The following is a 20,215-nucleotide window of genomic DNA, read 5'->3' as shown; positions in this document are numbered from 1 at the left end:
CAGCGCCAGGACACGATGAGGATGATGAAAAAAAAGGGGATTTATTCCAGAATCAAAGTCACAAAAACAGTCCGGGTCATACACAGGGTAATATCAAAAGGCTCAGATCTCAGGGTAGATTCGGCAGGCTTAGACAGATCCACAAACAGGCAGGGTTCGGTAACAGAATTAAGACTTACAGCACCGGTCAGGATCAGGCGAGAACGATGGTCAAAGATACAGAACGGAGTCAACAACAGAATAAACCGAGCTAGAGAAACGCTGGAACGTGAGGTCAAAGAGTCAACGATCTGGCGGAGAACTAATGTGACAGGTGGTGGTTAAATGCAAGGAGTAGATTACTGATTCAAAACAGGTGAGTGTAATGAGGACCGGGAGTGAAGCGGGAACTGCTGTGGTGTGATGAGAAACGGAAGTGCTTACAAAATAAAACCGGAAACTGGGATCAAAAACAGAAGAGTCCTTTCAAAATAAAACCAAGAACGAAAACCTGACAGTACCCCCCCCTCTAGGGCGTCTTCCACGGCGCCCACGGAAGCCCCCCCCCCGAACCAGGGCGGGCGGAGGGTGGACACAGGAGGAGGGACCGAATCCCTCCCCTTCCAGGCAGACAAGCAGGGTGGGTGGAGGGAGGACCGGAGGAGGGTCAAAACAAGAGTCCACAGAACCGAAACCGAAAGTCCATGACCGGGAGAACAGAGTCCAGGGGTCTCTAACGAGGGTGGAAGCAGGAGAGTCCCAGGATCGTGGTGGGCGACGGCGGCAGAGGCTCCGCCATCGTTGTGGCAGGAGGGGACTCACCCCAGGCGAACGGCCGTGGCGGTGGCAGGGGTCGAGGCGGACGGCGCCGCAGGAGGCAGCGCCATCCAGGCAGCAGGGGGCGCCGAGGGCGAGGCCACCAGTCCAGCAGCCGAGACCAGGACGAGGCAGGAACCAGAGGCGTCCTCCTTGGACCACCGCGACGAGAACCAGGGACCAGCGGCGTCCTCCTTGGACCACCGCGACGAGAAACAGATGCAGATGCGGCCGGAGCCGAGCCGCCAGGAACAGATGCAGGTGCGGCCGGAGCCGGGCCGCCAGGAACCGATGCAGGTGCGGCCGGAGCCGAGCCGCCAGGAACCGATGCAGGTGCTGCCGGAGCCGGGCCGCCAGGAACCGATGCAGGTGCGGCCGGAGCCGAGCCGCCAGGAACAGATGCAGGTGCGGCCGGAGCCGAGCCGCCAGGAACAGATGCAGGTGCGGCCGGAGCCGAGCCGCCAGGAACAGATGCAGGTGCGGCCGGAGCCGAGCCGCCAGGAACAGATGCAGGAGCGGCCGGAGCTGCGACGGGAACGACACCCTCCTGGGGGTCGGCAGGAACTATGACGGGCGCGACCCCCTCCTGGAGGTGCGCAGGGACTGCAGCTGGCGCGACCTCCTCCTGGAGGTGCGCAGAGACTGCAGCTGGCGCGACCTCCTCCTGGAGGTGCGCAGGGACTGCAGCTGGCGCGACCCCCTCCTGGAGGTGCGCAGGGACTGCAGCTGGCGCGACCCCCTCCTGGAGGTGCGCAGGGACTGCAGCTGGCGCGACCCCCTCCTGGAGGTGCGCAGGGACTGCAGCTGGCGCGACCCCCTCCTGGAGGTGCGCAGGGACTGCAGCTGGCGCGACCCCCTCCTGGAGCTGCGCAGGGACTGCAGCTGGCGCGACCTCCTCCTGGAGGTGCGCAGGGACTGCAGCTGGCGCGACCCCCTCCTGGAGGTGCGCAGGGACTGCAGCTGGCGCGACCTCCTCCTGGAGGTGCGCAGGGACTGCAGCTGGCGCGACCTCCTCCTGGAGGTGCGCAGAGACTGCAGCTGGCGCGACCTCCTCCTGGAGGTGCGCAGGAACTGCAGCTGGCGCGACCCCCTCCTGGAGGTGCGCAGGGACTGCAGCTGGCGCGACCTCCTCCTGGAGGTGCGCAGAGACTGCAGCTGGCGCGACCTCCTCCTGGAGGTGCGCAGGGACTGCAGCCGGCGCGACCTCCTCCTGGAGGTGCGCAGGGACTGCAGCTGGCGCGACCTCCTCCTGGAGGTCCGCCGGGACTGCCACCCCGAGACTGACAGGAACAGCAGCAACGTGGCCGACAGGAACTGGAACGGCCTCAACTTGGCCGACAGAGACAGGGACGACCGCTACGGGGTCGACAGAGACAGGGACGACCGCTACGGGGTCGACAGAGACAGGGACGACCGCTACGGGGTCGACAGAGACAGGAACGGCATCTACTTGGCCGACAGAGACAGGGACGGCATCTACTTGGCCGACAGAGACAGGGACGGCATCTACTTGGCCGACAGAGACAGGAACGGCATCTACTTGGCCGACAGAGACAGGAACGGCATCTACTTGGCCGACAGGGACTGGAACGACCTCTACTCGGCCGACAGGGACTGGAACGACCTCTACTCGGCCGACAGGGACTGGAACGACCTCTACTCGGCCGACAGGGACTGGAACGACCTCTACTTGGCCGACAGGGACTGGAACGACCTCTACTCGGCCGACAGGGACTGGAACGACCTCTACTTGGCCGACAGGGACTGGAACGACCTCTACTTGGCCGACAGGGACTGGAACGACCTCTACTTGGCCGACAGGGACTGGAACGACCTCTACTCGGCCGACAGGGACTGGAACGACCCCTACTTGGCCGACAGGGACTGGAACGACCTCTACTTGGCCGACAGGGACTGGAACGGCGTCTCCTCTGGAGCTGGCATGGCTAATTGCCGCTGCCGAGCTCGACGGAGCAGACGTCGGGCCTGATCGGGTGTGCATAGCACTTGTTCTACATGTGGTGACCTCTGGCTGGGACAAGACCTGCGCGTGACTGGGCTGGACCGGGACAGGACTCGACTGAGCTGGGACCGGGACAGGGCTCGACTGAGCTGGGACAATTGTTCTCTCGTGCCCTGGTCTGCTGCCGACTCGGCGGTGTTTAGGAGGTGGGCAAAGAGGAACGTAACCGGAGGAGAACAGTGGAGGTGGATACGTTGAGTGACGCTAGCGGGGATGCCTGCAATCGACACAACACAGTGGGAGAGCCGAGGGGATCCCCTGCGGGAGGGGAGAGCTGCTCGGGCACTGCGACCGAGGTCTCTGGGCCCTAAACCTCAGACCCGTGCCCTCGCCGACGTCGTCTGGGGCGCCTGCGGCTGACCGTCGTCTGAGGCGCGGGGAGCGGCGGGGGCTGGGCCTCTGTAGCTGGGTCCGAGTGGCGAGCAGAGGCGACAGGAACAGGAACCGCCGGAGCGGCGACAGGAACAGGAACCGCCGGAGCGGCGACAGGAACAGGAACCGCCGGAGCGGCGACAGGAACAGGAACCGCCGGAGCGGCGACAGGAACAGGAACCGCCGGAGCGGCGACAGGAAAAGGAACCGCCGGAGCGGCGACGGAGGTGCGGTCAGACGATACGCGCAGAGCGCGTGTCAAGTCCCTCCGCATTAGTCGGAGTCTGTCGAAAAACGCCTGCACTCCGGGGTACTCACGCCACCAGTACTCCTCCTCCAGTATCTCAACGGCTAGTCTGACTGTTCGGAGCTGGGCAGTGAGGCTGGGCGCTTCCGCATATTCCCTTGCTAGCCGCTGGAAATCGCCGCGAACGTCCTCCGGTAAACTCGGGGGAACAAACTCCATCGCCTCGGCGCACGTTTAAGCACGGAACCGACGGACAGAGGAAAAAAGGAAAAACACGGGAAAAAAATCGTAACAGACCTGGGTGCGGGTTGGCGCTGGCTGGGTCCAAGTCTGGCCAGATCGTTCTGTCACGGAACGGCAGGGAGAGGACTCAAATGCGCAGCGCCAGGACACGATGAGGATAATGAAAAAAAAGAGGATTTATTCCAGAATCGAAGTCACAAAAACAGTCCGGGTCATACACAGGGTAATATCAAAAGGCTCAGATCTCAGGGTAGATTCGGCAGGCTTAGACAGATCCACAAACAGGCAGGGTTCGGTAACAGAGTTAAGACTTACAGCACCGGTCAGGATCAGGCGAGAACGATGGTCAAAGATACAGAACGGAGTCAACAACAGAATAAGCCGAGCTAGAGAAACGCTGGAACGTGAGGTCAAAGAGTCAACGATCTGGCGGAGAACTAATGTGACAGGTGGTGGTTAAATGCAAGGAGTAGATTACTGATACAAAACAGGTGAGTGTAATGAGGACCGGGAGTGAAGCGGGAACTGCTGTGGTGTGATGAGAAACGGAAGTGCTTACAAAATAAAACCGGAAACTGGGATCAAAAACAGAAGAGTCCTTTCAAAATAAAACCAAGAACGAAAACCTGACACATGTTATGAGCAGCAGGCAAGGGGAGGACCGCAGGGCCTTTTATGCAGCTCCACCCTCCTGCACAGGTGTGCTGTATTGATGCCAGCTCCACCCTTTGGTTCCTACAAAACAAAACATACCCAAACCCAACACAAACCCATATACAGGCACAGGCTGTCACAGATTGGTTTTGATTTGTGATCTGACTGGTTTCTATCTGCCCCCACTGGTCCGAGCTGAATTTGTTTATTGACTGATATGACATTTGATCTCTGAACTCATTGTAGTTTTCCTCCTCTGTTCTTTCTTGGTGTTTGTTGTCCTTTCCCAGTCGTCCCAGTAAAGGTAGCCCTGCACACGGAGAGAGTCCCCAGTCTTCTATTGAGGGTTAATCTGACCCAGTGTGTGTTTGTGTCTCTACTGAGGTGTCTTCTACTGCTCTCTGCTGATGATGCTGTGTTACTGTTTACCTTACTAGTAATAATAAAAGTCATAATTAGCATGTTGTATAAATTTACCTGCAATACATTGTGTACTTGAGTCAGTGTGTGTTCGTCAGGAAGGCGAGACAGGTGAGCCGCTTGTCTGTTTGTCACATCATGTCAACACAGCAGCGATTGTGTCAGGGCCGCGGGCCACATTCACGCCCAGGTCCCGGTTGTGGCGTCAGTGAGTCACTTTTTTTATGAAGCTGAACTTATGATGGATCTTTTTCTTTACAGTGTAAAGTTACATGTTGTTTGAACCTGTGTATTTATTGATCTATTTATTGACTATTTTTTCCTGCTATTATCAGTGGTCACTGTTTCCTTTCATACATGTTGTTAGCTGAGTGACAGCGATGCTATCACAATCTAACTTGATGTAATCTGTTTTGAAACCTTGCTTATTCCACTGGCACCAGTACCACCATTAACAAGTTAATTAGTCTATTTTCCATGAAATACAGTTTGTAGCAGGAAACTGAGCGCTGATTTTTTTTATCTTTTAGTTTTAGTTTTATTTGGCTGCAGCGTTGATCCAGATGTGTGACTGGATGTGATGGTTCTATGTGTAACTGCTGATCCATCTGTGATACTGTTGTGGTGGTTCTGTAGACTAGGTCTGAGCTCGTAGTGTTCAGGTTAATGTCAGCATGCTCGCTCACGTGTTGTATGAATCTCAAGCTGCGTGTTGAACGTAGCTCTGCGATCTGTGCCAGTGCTTTGTTCTCTTTGTAGTTTTAATCAAAATGTATGAAGATGATAAATTATCATTAATGTAATATGCGTGCTTCTTACACTGAAATATGCAGTGGTCCAAACTGTGCGTGTTCCGTTGTGTATCTTTGTGTCATGTGATCAGGGCCAACAGAGACGTGTTCACTTGAATAAAGTGTATTTGAATGAATTTGTTGGGAGTTGGGTGTAGCACCCCAGTGGAAATAAAGGTGTACGCTCTCGAACTGATGTTTCAAGTTTATCGAGTTTCCATGTTGTGATACAAAATTAAAAACTGTCCTTTAAAAAAACGATACTGTAGATCACTGTCATAAAACAAACAAAACAAAACAAACCAATAAACTGAAACAACACAGGAGCTTGTGCCTCTTCCACCGGGTACTAATTCTTCCTTGACCGGATTCTTTAGCTGTATATAGTGCTTTATTTTATTAGCTCAACATCCTGGTCACAACCACAACTCCTTCCAGTCGCGTCAGGTGTCCTTCAAAAGAAAAGGCACAAGTTCTGATTAAAATACATCATTCATATAACATAACATACTAAATTTAAAAAAAAACTAAAACCCTACTCATTGTCTGCTACATTGGGTTCATTTATTAGAAACAAACTATACAGAGCTAGCTTAACATTAACCAAGGGGTGGCACCGGCCCCACAACTGACCTATCCATAAACCACTAGTTCTGTATTGGAATGGAAAGATGCAGCTGAGTTGTGTGTGGCTCAGTGGGTGAACATGTAAACAAGACAAGGACGAATTTGGTCCCGGTCACCAGGTGGGAGCCCTTTGCCTGCAACCCACCTATGCAGAGGCTGATTTCCCCACTTTGTTATCAATAAATTGAATCCAATTGCTGCCACCTGCAGAGGGTGCTGCAGCATCACAGACTGGCCTTGTAACCTGTTTCCTCCTCCTCACTGTGGGGAGAGAGTTTATTTGAAGTGAGACAGAAAGAGGAAGGAAGACAAACGGAGAGCGAGCACCAAGCAGAGGAAAAATTAGAAACCTAAAGAGCCAAAGAAAGAAAAGAGAAGGTGGAGAGACATCTACACAGACGGAGACAAGAGGCAGAAGAATAGGTGCCAGTCCAGCTGCAGATATGTCATCCCGGCCTGAGGGTAAGACAAGTAAGTAACATGCTAACATCACTTCCTGCCACTCTGTTTAAGTTGAAAGATTTCTTTTGATGGTGATGTTGATAAACTCTCTTCAGCCCAGTTTGTGTCTCTCACCATGAGGCTGAAGGATAAACTCCACCCACAAAGGATCAAACGCTCTGAACAAATCAAACACAGCCTGTCCAACAGAACCGAACCAGCTGATGTAAAGCTACAGGACAAGGTACACTGCGAACACATACATGTACAGTTGCAACCATCCTATTTGACCTTAGACGCTTGTTGCCCTGACGCCAACTGACACTTAGCTTCTCTTTACTGGGTTCCTGAGAGTTTGTTGCTCTTCTGCTGGTGAAACACGTTCATTCGGTCCAGGTGCAGACACTGAGTCATATCCTCAGCAAATATCAATCGGCCTGATCCAGAATTTGCCCAGACAGTGACCGGACCATATAGAAAACACAACCAGTCCCACTGAGCAGCACCAGAGACAGTGAAGAGAAAATCCCTGCAGAAGAAGAAGAATCAGCTCTGACTGTCATCAGAGCAAGGTTCTGACTTGAGCGTCTGAACCAGAACCTGAACTGGACCTGGTTACACTGTGGAGCCTCTGTGTGTGTGTGTGTGTGTGTGTGTGTGTGTGTGTGTGTGTGTGTGTGTGTGTGTGTGTGTGTGTGTGTGTGTGTGTGTGTGTTCCTTGTACAGATAAAGTATTTTTTTTCTACTAAAGTGACAACATCATTGTAGGTCAGTTTGAGAGTTAAGATATGGTTTTAGGGCCAAGGTTACACCCGTGTGTGTGTGTGTGTGTGTGTGTGCGTGTGTGTGTGGGTGGGTGGGTGGTTGTACGTGTGTATGCGTGCGTGCACAGACAGTGTGTGTACTGGCTGATCGGCAGCGGGCCGTCGTCAACTCCCTGCAGTACTTCAAGGCTTTGGTGGACAGACTGGGAGTGGACACACTGGTCCAGGATCAGTCAGTGGTGGGGCATCTGCTGGGTGGGGCATCCAGTAGAGTTCTGGAGGCAGTCCAGTCTCTGGTTGAACATCACAGGTAAGTGTCACCAGTTGACCTTTAACCCCAGACATGTCCAAAGGTCCTCTCCCCTGACTTTGCTGCCTAATCTCTTTGCAGTAAGACCATCTCTACTTGTCCTGCTCGTCTCTATCAGTCTCTGGCTCAGTTGATTCGCTGGACTGATCAGGTGGTGATGCAGGGCGTTACCCATAACAACAAGGAGTCCAAAGCCAGTGTTACCACGGTGATAAGGTCTGTGTTGGACGGGGTCAAGGTAAAGATATACAATTAACTGCTTTTTGTGTCCTGGTTTGACAGACGTCTTGAAGTCTCATGTCTGATGTCCAGTCGGCCTATTCCCCAGAGCTTGTCTAACTAATGTCTTGTCCCCTTTTTTCCAGTTTCTGTCTTTCACGTTGTGAACTGTCCTTTTCACTTTCTGCTTGTGAAACACAACTCTGTTGCATCCACCAGGATCTTGTTCGCTTGGCTGCAGAGAGGCACGAAGCCACTGCTCCTCTGTCCCCAGTCCATTCTCAGTCCACCGAGGTATCGACCAAGGAGTCTTCAGACTGGGTATCAACTGCTACAGCTCCTGCAGGACACAAGGAGCAGGAGAAAATGGAGGAGCAGATGGTTGTAAGCCCTCCCAAACCTCCTATTCCTCTAGTCCATGTGAGCCCCCCACAGGCTGCCAGGTGGGTACAAGGACACGTAGGAACCACATTAACCAAAGAAGCATCATCACATGGACGACATGACACACACAGGACAAAATGATCTGTCTCATAAACCAAATGAAACATGACTGACACATGATTGAAAGTTTCTCTCTTTCTGATTTTCAGTTTGAATCTTGACATAAAACCAGTGGAATTCAGACACCAAAACAACTGTTTAACATCTGAACCATTCTGAGACTGTCACATAATTTGCTAAAGAGAAACTTGTGTTTATAAAATTTAAACATATTACTTATAAACAACCTTAGTCCTGAATATTTAATAATTTGTATCAACTTTTTTTTTTTAGTTTGCGTCAGTTAGCTGCAGCTCAGAGCATAAATATATCACTGGGTAAAACAGGAAGTAGAAAACTCAAGGCAACCCCCCAGCCACACTTCCTGTCTCTATGTCAACAAAATGACAGCAGGAAGTAGAAGAAGAAGTGAGAGAGAGAGGCAGAAAGATGTGACAGTTTTAGCTGGTCTTTGTTCCTGTTTAATGAAAGTTTTAATTAATTATTAGTTCTTCTGTTAGTTCTATTTTAATAACACATTACACAGCTCGGGCCATGGTGCAGTGGTTAGCGTGGCATCAGATCAACTTCAGCTGTGTGTCTGCTTGTTTCTCAGTCCTCCAGCTCTGCCTCCTAAAAAACGTTTGTCGTCACTGGGCCCAGCTTCCTGCAGGGTCGCCATAGTAGCACCAATGAGACGCCAGCCTGAAGCTAAACAACATGTTCAGCAGGTAAAGGCAACAGGAAGTTTGTTCACCTGGTCGGTGAGAGCCAGAGTGTGACTCCTGATCTGTGCAGGGTGGCATAGCTCTGGGTCACTGGGTGGGACTGACAGCTGTCGAAGAGTAAAACATGAATTAGATAATGATCCTACACATTTATTTGCCTTCCAGGAGTCTGAGGACGATGAGTGCCTGAAGCAATTTTCTTCTTCTGCAGACAACACACACTGTGGTAACGCACACAGAATTTTAGTCAGCAGGAGGTGTGTGTGTGTCTGGTAGCAGCTGATGAACTGCCGCCACCTGCTGGACACAAACACAAACCCTTGATCTACATTTGTTTCTGGGGTTTATATCATTCTCTAGCCTTTTCGCCAAACTGAAGTGTTGAGTCAGTCTGATGGTTAAATATACAGTAAACGCTGCTGTCAGCAGTGTCACAGTTCATGAGCCATAATCTCAGGTACACTACATGTTTGAAGTCACACTTCGCTGCTGCCTCTTTTTGCTAGCCTGACTCCAGCTCATGTATGGAACACTGACGGAAAAACTCGACCCAACAAGTCTTTGTTTTGCCTGTTCTAGTGTCATCAGGTGATCCCAGGGTTACTTGGATACTGAGAACTGACTCTGTGACGTTTCGTTTTTTCTAGAGGATGATCCGGACTATGACTTCCTGCATAAGGATCTCTCTTCTTCTAAGACCCTCCCTCCTCTTCCTCCCCCGTCTTTCCTTCCCCCTGCCCTTCCGGAGAAAAGATGTCGTAGCACCACAGGTGAGACACCAGCAGAGCTACCTGTCTCTGACCATCTGTGTATTTCATTGACACTGTTGATTCTGAACTCAGGGGCAACCAACTCTCAAACTCCATCAAATTTAGAGCATGATTTCACCCATAAGGAGGAGAGCTTCGCCCACTGTGATGACATCATGGATCCTGGTGAGGCCCCATGCACCAAGGCCCCCCCCCCCCCTTCCAGAGAAAAAACGACACAGTAAGTGAAAGTAGAGTGGAACAATCAGCTGATCAAGCTGCTGTTTGTGGCACATACTTGTTTAAAGAAAAAAATTTAATAAGTTTGGTCAAGTTTGATCAACCCCCATTTTCAATAGGGGCTGACCAAAACAACCTTGGGTAATATGTAAGAATGAAAAAACACTCAGATTCCTCCATATTATCTATGCAGAGAAATGATCATTTATTCCTCTGCAAAAAGATTTTGAAACATCTTAGAGGACTTTTTGCCTCGACCACACAGACTTCAACTAGTGCATCTTAGTTACCTCTGAACCTGCCCCAGCAACAGTCAGGCTGGGAGGGGGTGGAGCCAGCCTGAAAGGGGGCTGACCCAGCCTGCTGGAGAGCAATTGCTCTGTCCGCCATTGTTTTTCCTTTCATGCGCGTATAGCATTAAAATTCAACGGCCGGAAGTCCCGCTGTAGAAGACAGCGAGTACTTCACAGTCTGATATTTGTGGTTAGTTGTATGAGCCAGAGTACAGCGCCGACGAGTTACGCCGTTTGGAGAAGTACGATGCTGCCCTGGCATCCTGCAACAGCCGAGAGCCAGATGCATCATGTCTCTGCGCTGAAACAAGCACACAAATCTAACAGTCAAACGTTCAGACAGTGCTTTACATTTTCAACAAAAGGTTATATTTGAGTGTGTGTTTTAATAAAGACATTGTTTCTACTGTAAGTCATTCAGCAGCTTTTTATTTTGAATCAAAGCAGACAGTTGTTAGAAAGCTACAGATTCCTCATTTAGCCAAAACCCTCCTCTTTTATTGTCCGCTGTTAAACTTAAACTAATAATCCATAACACAATAACACACACATTCCCCTGTCAGCAGTAGAATCCGCAACTCCAGCCAAGAGGAATCAGCAGCTGTGAAGCTGATATTACCCAAAGAATTAAGAGTTAATATTGAATTAGTTGCTAACAGCCACTCAGAGCTAATACACAAGCTAACATTAGTTAGCTAATGCTACTCGTGACAGTCCAAAACTTTACTCAAACTTTACAGCCCAAGCTTAAAACAATAAATGGTTGAGTATATTACTTACTCAGTGCTCATTTGGCCGATCTGTCCCAGCTGTTTATTCTGGTTTCCTCTCAGCATCCTGGAGCTAGTTTTCAACTCCTTTGAACATATGTAACACAAAACTGATCACAACAAATACACACAGTCACAGTAGAATTTGCAACTTCATGCAATCCAAGACAACCCAGCCATCTGGGATGCTGGCCTTTGGCTCTGCCGGACGCCATCTCTCACGGGCAGCCTTATATTCCTCCATGTGGTGTAACTCATCTGCACTGTACTCTGGCTCATACAAGCCATATGCTGTGCTGTATGTGCCATTTCAATAAACTGCAACAGGACCTTTGGCCATTGAATATTAGAGCTATACGCCTATGTGAGGAAAAAGAATGGCAGACAGAGCAGTTGCGCTGCAGCAGGCTAGCTCCACCTCTTCTCAGTCTAACAATTGCTGGGGCAGGTACAGAGAAAACCAGGAAGCACTAGTTGTAGTTTTTGAGCCCACGGCAAACAATCTGCTGAGCCATCTTACTGGAGGAATAAATGATAACTTCTCTGCACAGAAATTATGGAGTAATCTGAGTTTCCCTTAATTGCTAAATATTACCTGAGGTCGTCTTGGTCCACCTCCTTTGAAAATCGGTGTCTTTTTCCTTTAAGGTTCCAGCTTCTTCTGTTGAGGGACATCCACCTTCTTATCATGCTCTTCACAGAACACACTAAAGGTCCAGTTCTCTGGACCCACAAACCCCACAACAGTCATGTACACTATATTGTTCAAAGTATTCGCTCTTCGATCCAAATAATTGGAATCAGGTGTTCCAGTCACTTCCGTGGCCACAGGTGTATACAATCAAGCACCTAGGCATGCAGAAACATTTGTGAAAGAATGGGTCACTTTTAGGAGCTCAGTGAATTCCAGTGATAGGATGCCAGTCGTGAAATTTCCTCGCTCCTAAATATTTCACAGTCAACTGTGAGCTGTATTATAAGAACATTGATAGCACCTCAGCCATGAAGTGGTAGGCCATGTAAACTGACAGAGCGGGGTCAATGATGCGAAGAGGTCCCGTTTTTCTGCAGAGTCACTTGCTACAGACCTACAAACTTCATGTGTTCAGATTAGCTGAAGAATAGTGCAATAGAGCTTCATTGAATGGTTTCCCATGGCCCGTAAGCAAATACTTTGGCAATAGAACGTATCATTCAACAATGATATAGAATAAAGAAACAACACAGAGCAGGTGGTCACTGACCCTTAGGTGTAGCTGGTAGCAGACTGGATCTGCAGCAGGTGCAGAGGTGAAACTAGGTCAGAAACCTGTTTGTCTTTGTGTCCAGTCCATCAGTATCTGGAGGTGTGCTCATCCTACAGCGCTCCGTCTACAGCCATGTTCTATCAAAGACCTCATTACAACAGCAAAGCACAAGATGTAGAGACCACATATGAGCTCACACACCCACACCGGAACACACCTGAGCTGCCCTCTGCTCCACTGCTGCCATTGAAGAAGAAACAGCAGGTAAAAACACCCGTGGTGTCTCCTCAGAGGAGTCTGATAGAACATGTTAAAATAAAAGAGATTCAAAGACAATCATCTGAGTGTTTCTTTTTTTCAGGATTCATCCAAAGATCACGAAGAGACCAACACAAACCAGAGCAGAGAAAGGTGAGAAACACACACACACACACACACACACACACACACACACACACACACACACACACACACACACACACACACACACTAACCTTTGCTCTAATCCGAGCCAAACTGCAATTCTAACCTCAGCCCTAAAATCACATCTTCAAGATTCAAGATTGCTGTTCACTGTCATGTTGTTGTAATCTTTATTAGTGTGAGAGCTGGAACAGTCTTGCAACACTAATGCTGCAAAGCATTCACTGTATTATTTTTCTAATCTTTATCACAGTGAATGCTGCAAAGCATAATAATAAGCTTTATTATTATTCTTTATAATTATTTTTCTTCTGTACGTTTTTCTGCATCTACCTACTCCTGCACACTTTCAGCTACAGAAACGATTCCACTATCAAAATGTTCAGCTTTTTAAGGAGAAGTGTGCTATTACTTTTCTTATTCATATATTTCATATTTTTCAAGTCATTAAGATTTTTTCAAATTTTTTTCCCATTGAAATGAATGGACACAACTTTTCAAACTAGATAAAGCATTTCCTAAGAAAATGCACAGTGAATGCTTCCAAGCTGAATATATTCCTGAAGAGTTGCTGAAAGTAGCTGACACATTTAAAACAGATGAAAATAGCTCAAGCATGTAAAGCATAGTTGAATGTATCTAAAGAGAAATAGGAATTGATTAAACAGTGCTGAATATTTGCAAAAGCACCAATCTAACTCTTTAGCCTAAATATCACTTTTCTGCATTTGACTAGTTAATTATGACTAGTTAATGAAACAATTTTACTGATCAGCAATTACCTGCACAAATTTCCTTCAAAGCTTCAACCTTTATCATTTGTTCTGAAGCAAATTTCAGCTGTTTTAAATATTTCCAAAACGTTGAGCTACTTATTCAGCTCTTGAAATCAAAATTATTTACTTACAATATTTAGCTATTTTGATACAGTTGGCTATATTTCAACCAACGAAGCAAACCTTTACACCCTTCCTTGATTTTCAGCAGTTCTTTAATTTCAGCAAATCTTTTTCAACTTTCCTCAATTTGAAATTCAACTGCTTCAGCTTCTTCTGCAAACATTCAGCTCTGTTTAAACAACTCATTCTCTTTAAATACATTCATCTGTTCTTTACATGCTTCAGCTATTTTCAGCTGTCTTAAGTGTTTTAGCTACTTTCAGCAATTCTCCAGGAATACATTCAGCATGGCAGCATTCACTGTGCATTTTCTTGTGGAAAGGCTTTATCTATGTTATTGCATGGATGAAAAGCAACCCTTACAGGCTGGGGAGGAGTTGTACAGGCTGGTGGCCACTGGTAGGAAGGATCTCTGTTGGCGTTCTGTGGAGCACCTAATACTGATCAGCCTCTGGCTGAAGGTGCTCCTCTGTCTAGCCACACACTGTGTAGGGGGTGGGAGGTATTGTCTAGGACAGAGAGGAGTTTGACCAGCATCCTGCTCTCAGCTACAGCATGTAGGGGAGAGATTATATACCCCACTTTCGATCAACTCTGTTTTTGACAGCTCTAGGTCAAAGGTCACTTGATCTTTTCACCGTTGATCTTTAACCCTGAGTGTCAAAGGCCACTTGATCTTTTCACCGTTGATCTTTAAACCTGAGTGTCAAAGGTCACTTGATCTTTTCACCATTGATCTTTAACCCCAGGGGTCAGAGTGCACTTGATCTTCAACCCCAGAGTGTCAGAGTGCGCTTGATCTTTGACCCCGAGAGTCAAAGGTCCGCCGAACTTTAATCCACTGTGTTAAAGGGGCGTTGTGATCATCAGAACGCAGCTGTTGTGTGGCACGTCCTCTATCAGCCGCCTCCTCGAGCGTGCGGCTTTATAAAGACGTAGCAATGGGGTTTTTTGTAGTGATCAGAGACTGTCGTGTGTGGGAGAAAAACAGAAAAATGTCTGATTCTCCGGCGGCCGAGGATTCTGACAACATCAGCAGCAGCGTGAACGTTGGGGTTGCGGTGGAGAATTGGTTTCATCGCAGAGCTCCTAAGAAAACAAAGTTGCGGTTGTGCAGAGTGCAGAGAGCGCTTCCCGCGTCTCACAAGGGCGAGCTTAAGCTAGCGTCGGGCTCTATCGGCTATGTGTTTTGCTACCCCACGGGGGAGTTGCGTCTTTACCAGCTCAAAGTCGGAGATGTTTTCTCCCCCGACACTGTAACGATGCCCGTCACTGCAAATGACTGGAGTGTTTTGCGCGGCATAGTAGCGGAGTACCTGAGTGAGCTTTTTGAAAGAATGGACGAGGATGAATCTGACGAGGAAGATGAGCCCGTTGAAAAGAGGATGCAAGCTGTGCCGGACACCGAGGGGGAGAGTTTGAGCGACGCTATGGGAGTGTTCGACATGGAGGACCCCGACCCGAAAATACTAAAGTTTGTCTGGGAAACCAGCGGCTCCGTCAGCGACCGTTGGTACTACAGAGTGAGCATACACGCGCCCGGAGGCCCCGACTCTCGGCTGCTCGTAGCCCGCTTCAGCACCGAGTGTGGTGTTTTCCAGCAAATTATGAATGTATCCTGCAGAGAGTGGCTGAAAATATTTGATGAATGGGGAGTCTCGATTGCGCAGTTGTTTCGGATGAGCCAGGATTATAAGGAGTTGATTGTAGTTAGAAAAGCCCTCTTCCCCTAGACACACCCACCCCTCCCCCTCTCATCTCAGGGGATAAATAGAGACCCTCTGCTCCAGTCCTCGGCAAGCAATCAACCAAGCAAGCAACCCGGCAAGCATGGCTTCTCTGCAACTCATGCCTCCACCTTCTCCGACCCAGTCGATGGATAGCGCCTGCTACGACAGGGATGACGAGGGTGACACCGCTTCCACATCAACGTGGAGCTGCGACCGGCCGTCAATGGAACTGGGCTCAGACGGGTGCAGCGTTCATGACAGCGAGGAGGAGGAGATGGACGTGGGAGCGGCGTCCCCTGGATCGATCACGTCGGTGCGGTGCGAGGTCCTCCATCCCGCCCCGGAGGAGGAGAGCGGGGATGATCTGGACGGGCCTCTGCTGAGACTCTTTCTGGACACTGTAAAGGCCTTTGCGACGTGGGTTCTGTACATCGCAGTTCACGACTACAACGAGTTCATCTGCAACGGCTGCCAGACCTCGCATCCCAGCCAGCTGCAGCACACTTGCCTGTTTGGAGTACCCCCGTACTTTCTGGGAAGATATTACGAAGCTCTAAAGAAGAGGGTTCTGACCAGCAGCTTCGTCGCGGTGGCGAGTAGACTGCTTGAGAAATACAACATCTGTGTGTCGGCGGAGAGAGTGCTACAGGCCGGGGAAGCCGTTCTGCACGACCTGAAAGATACAGAGAATGTCGTGGAGGTTCTGGGTGATATACAAGATGAACTGACGGAGCGGGCTATGTCAAAACATGAGCGACATGACCTGCAGGAGGCGGTGGATCTCTGGGAGGGGCGCATTTGTCATGATAGCCTGTAATTCTTTCTAGTGTCATTTATTCATCGTGTGTGTGTGTGTACTCATTCTAATTTCACTTATTCATACTGCATCTACCTATTGCCCGTATCATTTTGCGTAGTCACATGTATTGTAATCACATTGTATGCATTTATCCATTTTGTATAAGCGATGTAACATTTATTCTCTTTAAAAAAAAAAAATAAAAGCTTGTGAATTTGTAAAAAAGACTACTCATTACTGAAGCGACCGAATAACCTTATAACAACGTAAAAAGCGTGCTGGCTTTTCAGAGCAGAGGTTTTTGGCGAGGAGAGAAGATGCCTCCTAAACTTGAAAACCTGATGAAGAAAATTTATTACAACCCTTCTCATCCGGGCAGTTATGGCGGTGTGGCTCCTTTACACAGAGCCGTAGAACGGGATTCTGGCAAGAAAATTAGTATGGATCGCATCAAAGAGTTTTTAGCCAAACAAGACGCGTACACGCTGCATAAGCCTGTAAGGATCCATTTCCCCCGAAATAGGGTGTTTGTGTCCAGACCACTGAACCAATTTCAAGCCGATCTCTGCGACATGCAGGCTCTAGCGTCGCACAACGACGGTTATAAATTTCTGCTGACCGTTATTGACGTATTTTCTAAAAAAGCGTACGTTAGGCCTGTTTAAATAAGGGTGCAAAAGAGGTGGCGACCGCTTTTGAGTCCGTTCTCGCCGAGAGTGGAATCCCTAAACGTGTTCAGACGGATCAGGGAAAAGAGTTTTACAACAAGCTATTTAAGGCTCTGATGAAAAAACATGAAATCACGCATTTCAGCACATCCAGCGAGGTCAAAGCGTCGGTCGTGGAGCACTACAATAAAACCTTAAAATATAAACTGTACCGCTACTTTACGGGTAAAAACACCCTGAGATATGTGGATGTTTTGCAGCAGATTGTCAAAAGCTACAATTACGCGTATCACTCGAGTATTAAAATGAAGCCCGTTCAGGTGACGTCTGAAAATGCTTTAGAGGTATTTCAGAATCTGTACGGCTCCTTTCCTTTGAGACACGAGAAGGCCTTAAAGATGAATTTTAAAGTCGGTGATATTGTGCGCATATTGAAGCTGAGAGGCGTTTTTGACAAGAAATATACCCAGGGGTTCACCGACGAGCTTTTTAAGATAGCAGAATGCATTCCTAGGATACCGCCGGTCTACAAACTATGCGATTACGACGGCGAGCCCGTCGAAGGATCCTTTTACGAGGCAGAATTGCAAAAAGTCACGGTGTCCGGCGACAAGGCGTTCAAGGTGGAGAAAATTCTGGGCAAACGCAAAATTGGAGGGGTGGAGCACGTTCTGGTTAAATGGTTGAACTGGCCTGAAAAGTTTAACAGTTATATAAAGGCGTCGGAGATTGTAAACGTATAAAATATGGACGAGGATGGTTTTTACATCACCCTGCCGTCCAACGCAGGTGTTGAGCTGTTCCCGGACAACACGCCCTCTGTATTTCGCGCCGATCTGGCGCAGCATATAGATTTAAAAGGAGTTTTGGAAGTTGCTCTGACAGACCTGTCATACATGCATACATGGGCGACAATACCTCACGGCCGCGCCTATTTTAACTGGATGGATACGACCCCGCTTGAACCCTCAGAGAACCCGGAGCACCCCGCCACCGATGCCGAGGCAGACCACGAGGTGAATCGAGAGTTTTTTGGATACGGGTCCTACGTTATACTGTTATTCGGATATAGTGAGGCATCAGGTGGTTGGTGACTCGTTCGCTCCTCTCCTGCGCTGCGTGACGGTCGAGGGTCAATACGGAGACGTCATCACAAAGACGTTCAACCCTCCGCACTACTTGCCGCTGTCCAAGCATCATATAGAGAACGTCTACGTGGAAATTAAAAACGATCAAAACAACCCCGTCAAATTTGTGTACGGCAAGACGATACTCACGCTGCACTTTAGGCCAGTAAAAACATGATGCGCCGGAGTTATAACGCGGACCCGTATAGATTTGTCAGCTATTATGACGATCAGGTGGGGTCCGGCCTTTCAGGCTTTGCCGGAGGCCCCGCGCAGTACGGTAGAGGTCTAGGCTCAATGTTTTCCAAACTGTTTCGTTTTGTAATGCCTCTGGTAAAAAGTGGATTTAGAGTGGCCAAGCCTCATCTAGCAACGGCCGCTAAAAACATAGCCTCCGACGTCGTGAGGAAGGCTGTAAGGAGGTTCACCGGCGGCCGGTCTGAAGAGCCGCAGGAGGGCTCCGGTATTATGGTTTTAGCCCGTAGAGCCAGGAAACGCCCCCCGGGGCAGCGTCTACCGGGAGTCTCCAAAAGAAGACCCGCTCATAATAAAAATTCAGTCATCCCGGGCGGTCGTAAAAAGCGGAGGTCTGCTGTAAAGAGCGAGAATATTTTCTAATCAGCATGGCTCTGTTACACGAGAAGTCGTCGGAATGCGTCATGTCAGAGCTGGATTTGTTTTCTTGTCCGTTTTCACAACTTAGCATAGAGGACAAACAATATGTGGAGATTTCCCCAATCTCCTCCATCACCGACGGCGGTCCTATTGAATTTTATGTAGCGGCGGAGGGGGAGCGTTACCTGGATCTGAACGACACGCTGCTGTTTTTAAGGCTGAAAATTACAAACGCGGACGGAACTGATTTAGCGGCGGGCGCTGATGTAGGCATCATCAACTACCCTCTGAATACAATATTTAGCCAATGCGACGTGACTCTGGGGGATCGGCTGATCTCCCAGTCAAGCGTACAGATCCCTGATTGAGGCTTTGCTGAATTACTCTCCAGAATCTCTGAAAAGTTCAGCGCCGGCCTGTTTTATCAGGACACGGCAGGTGCCATGGACTCTCACGTGGTGAATAACGGGCCAAACAGCGGCTTTGTTGCGAGGGCCAGGTTCAGCGATCAGTCGCGCGAATTCCATCTCCTGGGCCCGCTACACGCGGATATCTTTTTCTGCAAGAGGCTGCTCTTAAATTCTGCCGATTTAAGAGTTAAACTCACAAGAGCCAGCAACGCCTTTTGCCTGATGCACACTGCAAACGCCGATTTTGAGCTGCATGTGCTGGGCGCCTCTCTGTTTGTAAAGAAATTGACCGTGTCCCCCGCCGTGCGCATAGGACACTCATCCGCACTGACCAAGGGCAACGCTTTGTACCCGCTCTCGTGCGTCAGTGTTAAAACATTCTCCATCCCGGTCAATTCCAGAATATGCACCCAGGAAAATCTTTTTCTGGGCACTCTACCGAAATATGTGGTTATATGGCTGGTTAACCACGAGGCTTTTACGGGGCGGAGTACTATGAACCCTTTCAGGTTTATTCACGCCAACCTGAAGTTTTTAGCCTTATGCAGAGACGGCAGACAGCTTCCGGGAAAAGAGCTGCAACCTGATTTTGAGCACGGCTCCTCTATCAGAGAGTATTACAGCTTAATCACCGCTACCGGGCGGCACCTGAAAGACCAGCCTCTGTGTTTTAATAGAAGAGATTATGAGCAAGGTTATACGCTTTACGCGTTCAATGTGGCCCCGGAGGAGGAGGGCGGAGCTCTGCCTCCGGTCAAGACAGGCACCTTGCGCCTGGAGATGCGCTTTAGAACGGCTCTAGCACAGACGACTACGCTAGTGGTCTACGCCTGCTACGATTCCATTCTCGAGATTGATTCAAAAAGGAACGTTTTAGTCGATTATTATTAGAGGGTATGAACAGCGTTCAACTGGAAAACATTATGCGGCCCCTACTGGGCGACGCGTTCCAAGGAGTGTGGGCCTCTGACGAGCTGTCGCTGCAGGTGTTTACGAGACCCTCCTATATTATAGTGAACACCCACCCGCGGCACCTGCCCGGAGAGCACTGGCTCGCGCTGATTCTTGAAGAGAGCGGAGATGCCGTGTTCTTTGACAGCTACGGGCTAGCGCCGGACTGCCCCTACT

General features: G+C 49.2%; 2 protein-coding genes across 6 annotated transcripts in view; both read left to right on the top strand.

Moving 5' to 3' along the window:
* LOC114862296 (dynamin-1) overlaps positions 1-5,737 on the top strand; it is a 50,017-nt gene extending 44,280 nt beyond the window's left edge. For all 5 annotated transcript variants that reach the window (XM_055511699.1, XM_055511698.1, XM_055511697.1 and 2 more), the window contains one exon: positions 4,625-5,737. In XM_055511699.1, the coding sequence (XP_055367674.1) occupies positions 4,625-4,685 (61 nt within the window). In that variant the 3' untranslated portion in view covers positions 4,686-5,737. The remainder of the gene's footprint in view (positions 1-4,624) is intronic.
* A 148-nt stretch (positions 5,738-5,885) lies between these two features.
* rapgef1a (Rap guanine nucleotide exchange factor (GEF) 1a) overlaps positions 5,886-20,215 on the top strand; it is a 28,065-nt gene continuing 13,735 nt past the window's right edge. Inside the window, exons 1-12 of the mRNA XM_055512030.1 lie at positions 5,886-6,643; positions 6,730-6,857; positions 7,506-7,687; positions 7,769-7,925; positions 8,126-8,349; positions 9,006-9,120; positions 9,283-9,343; positions 9,765-9,887; positions 9,960-10,107; positions 11,818-12,019; positions 12,426-12,680; positions 12,778-12,827. Of these exons, the coding sequence (XP_055368005.1) occupies positions 6,616-6,643; positions 6,730-6,857; positions 7,506-7,687; positions 7,769-7,925; positions 8,126-8,349; positions 9,006-9,120; positions 9,283-9,343; positions 9,765-9,887; positions 9,960-10,107; positions 11,818-12,019; positions 12,426-12,680; positions 12,778-12,827 (1,673 nt within the window). The 5' untranslated portion in view covers positions 5,886-6,615. The remainder of the gene's footprint in view (positions 6,644-6,729; positions 6,858-7,505; positions 7,688-7,768; positions 7,926-8,125; positions 8,350-9,005; positions 9,121-9,282; positions 9,344-9,764; positions 9,888-9,959; positions 10,108-11,817; positions 12,020-12,425; positions 12,681-12,777; positions 12,828-20,215) is intronic.

This window comes from Betta splendens, chromosome 9 (assembly GCF_900634795.4).
Source record: "Betta splendens chromosome 9, fBetSpl5.4, whole genome shotgun sequence".
Classification (NCBI taxonomy): Eukaryota; Metazoa; Chordata; class Actinopteri; order Anabantiformes; family Osphronemidae; genus Betta; species Betta splendens.
Note: the sequence above shows the minus strand (reverse complement) of the source record. Positions and strands in the feature narration are given on the sequence as shown.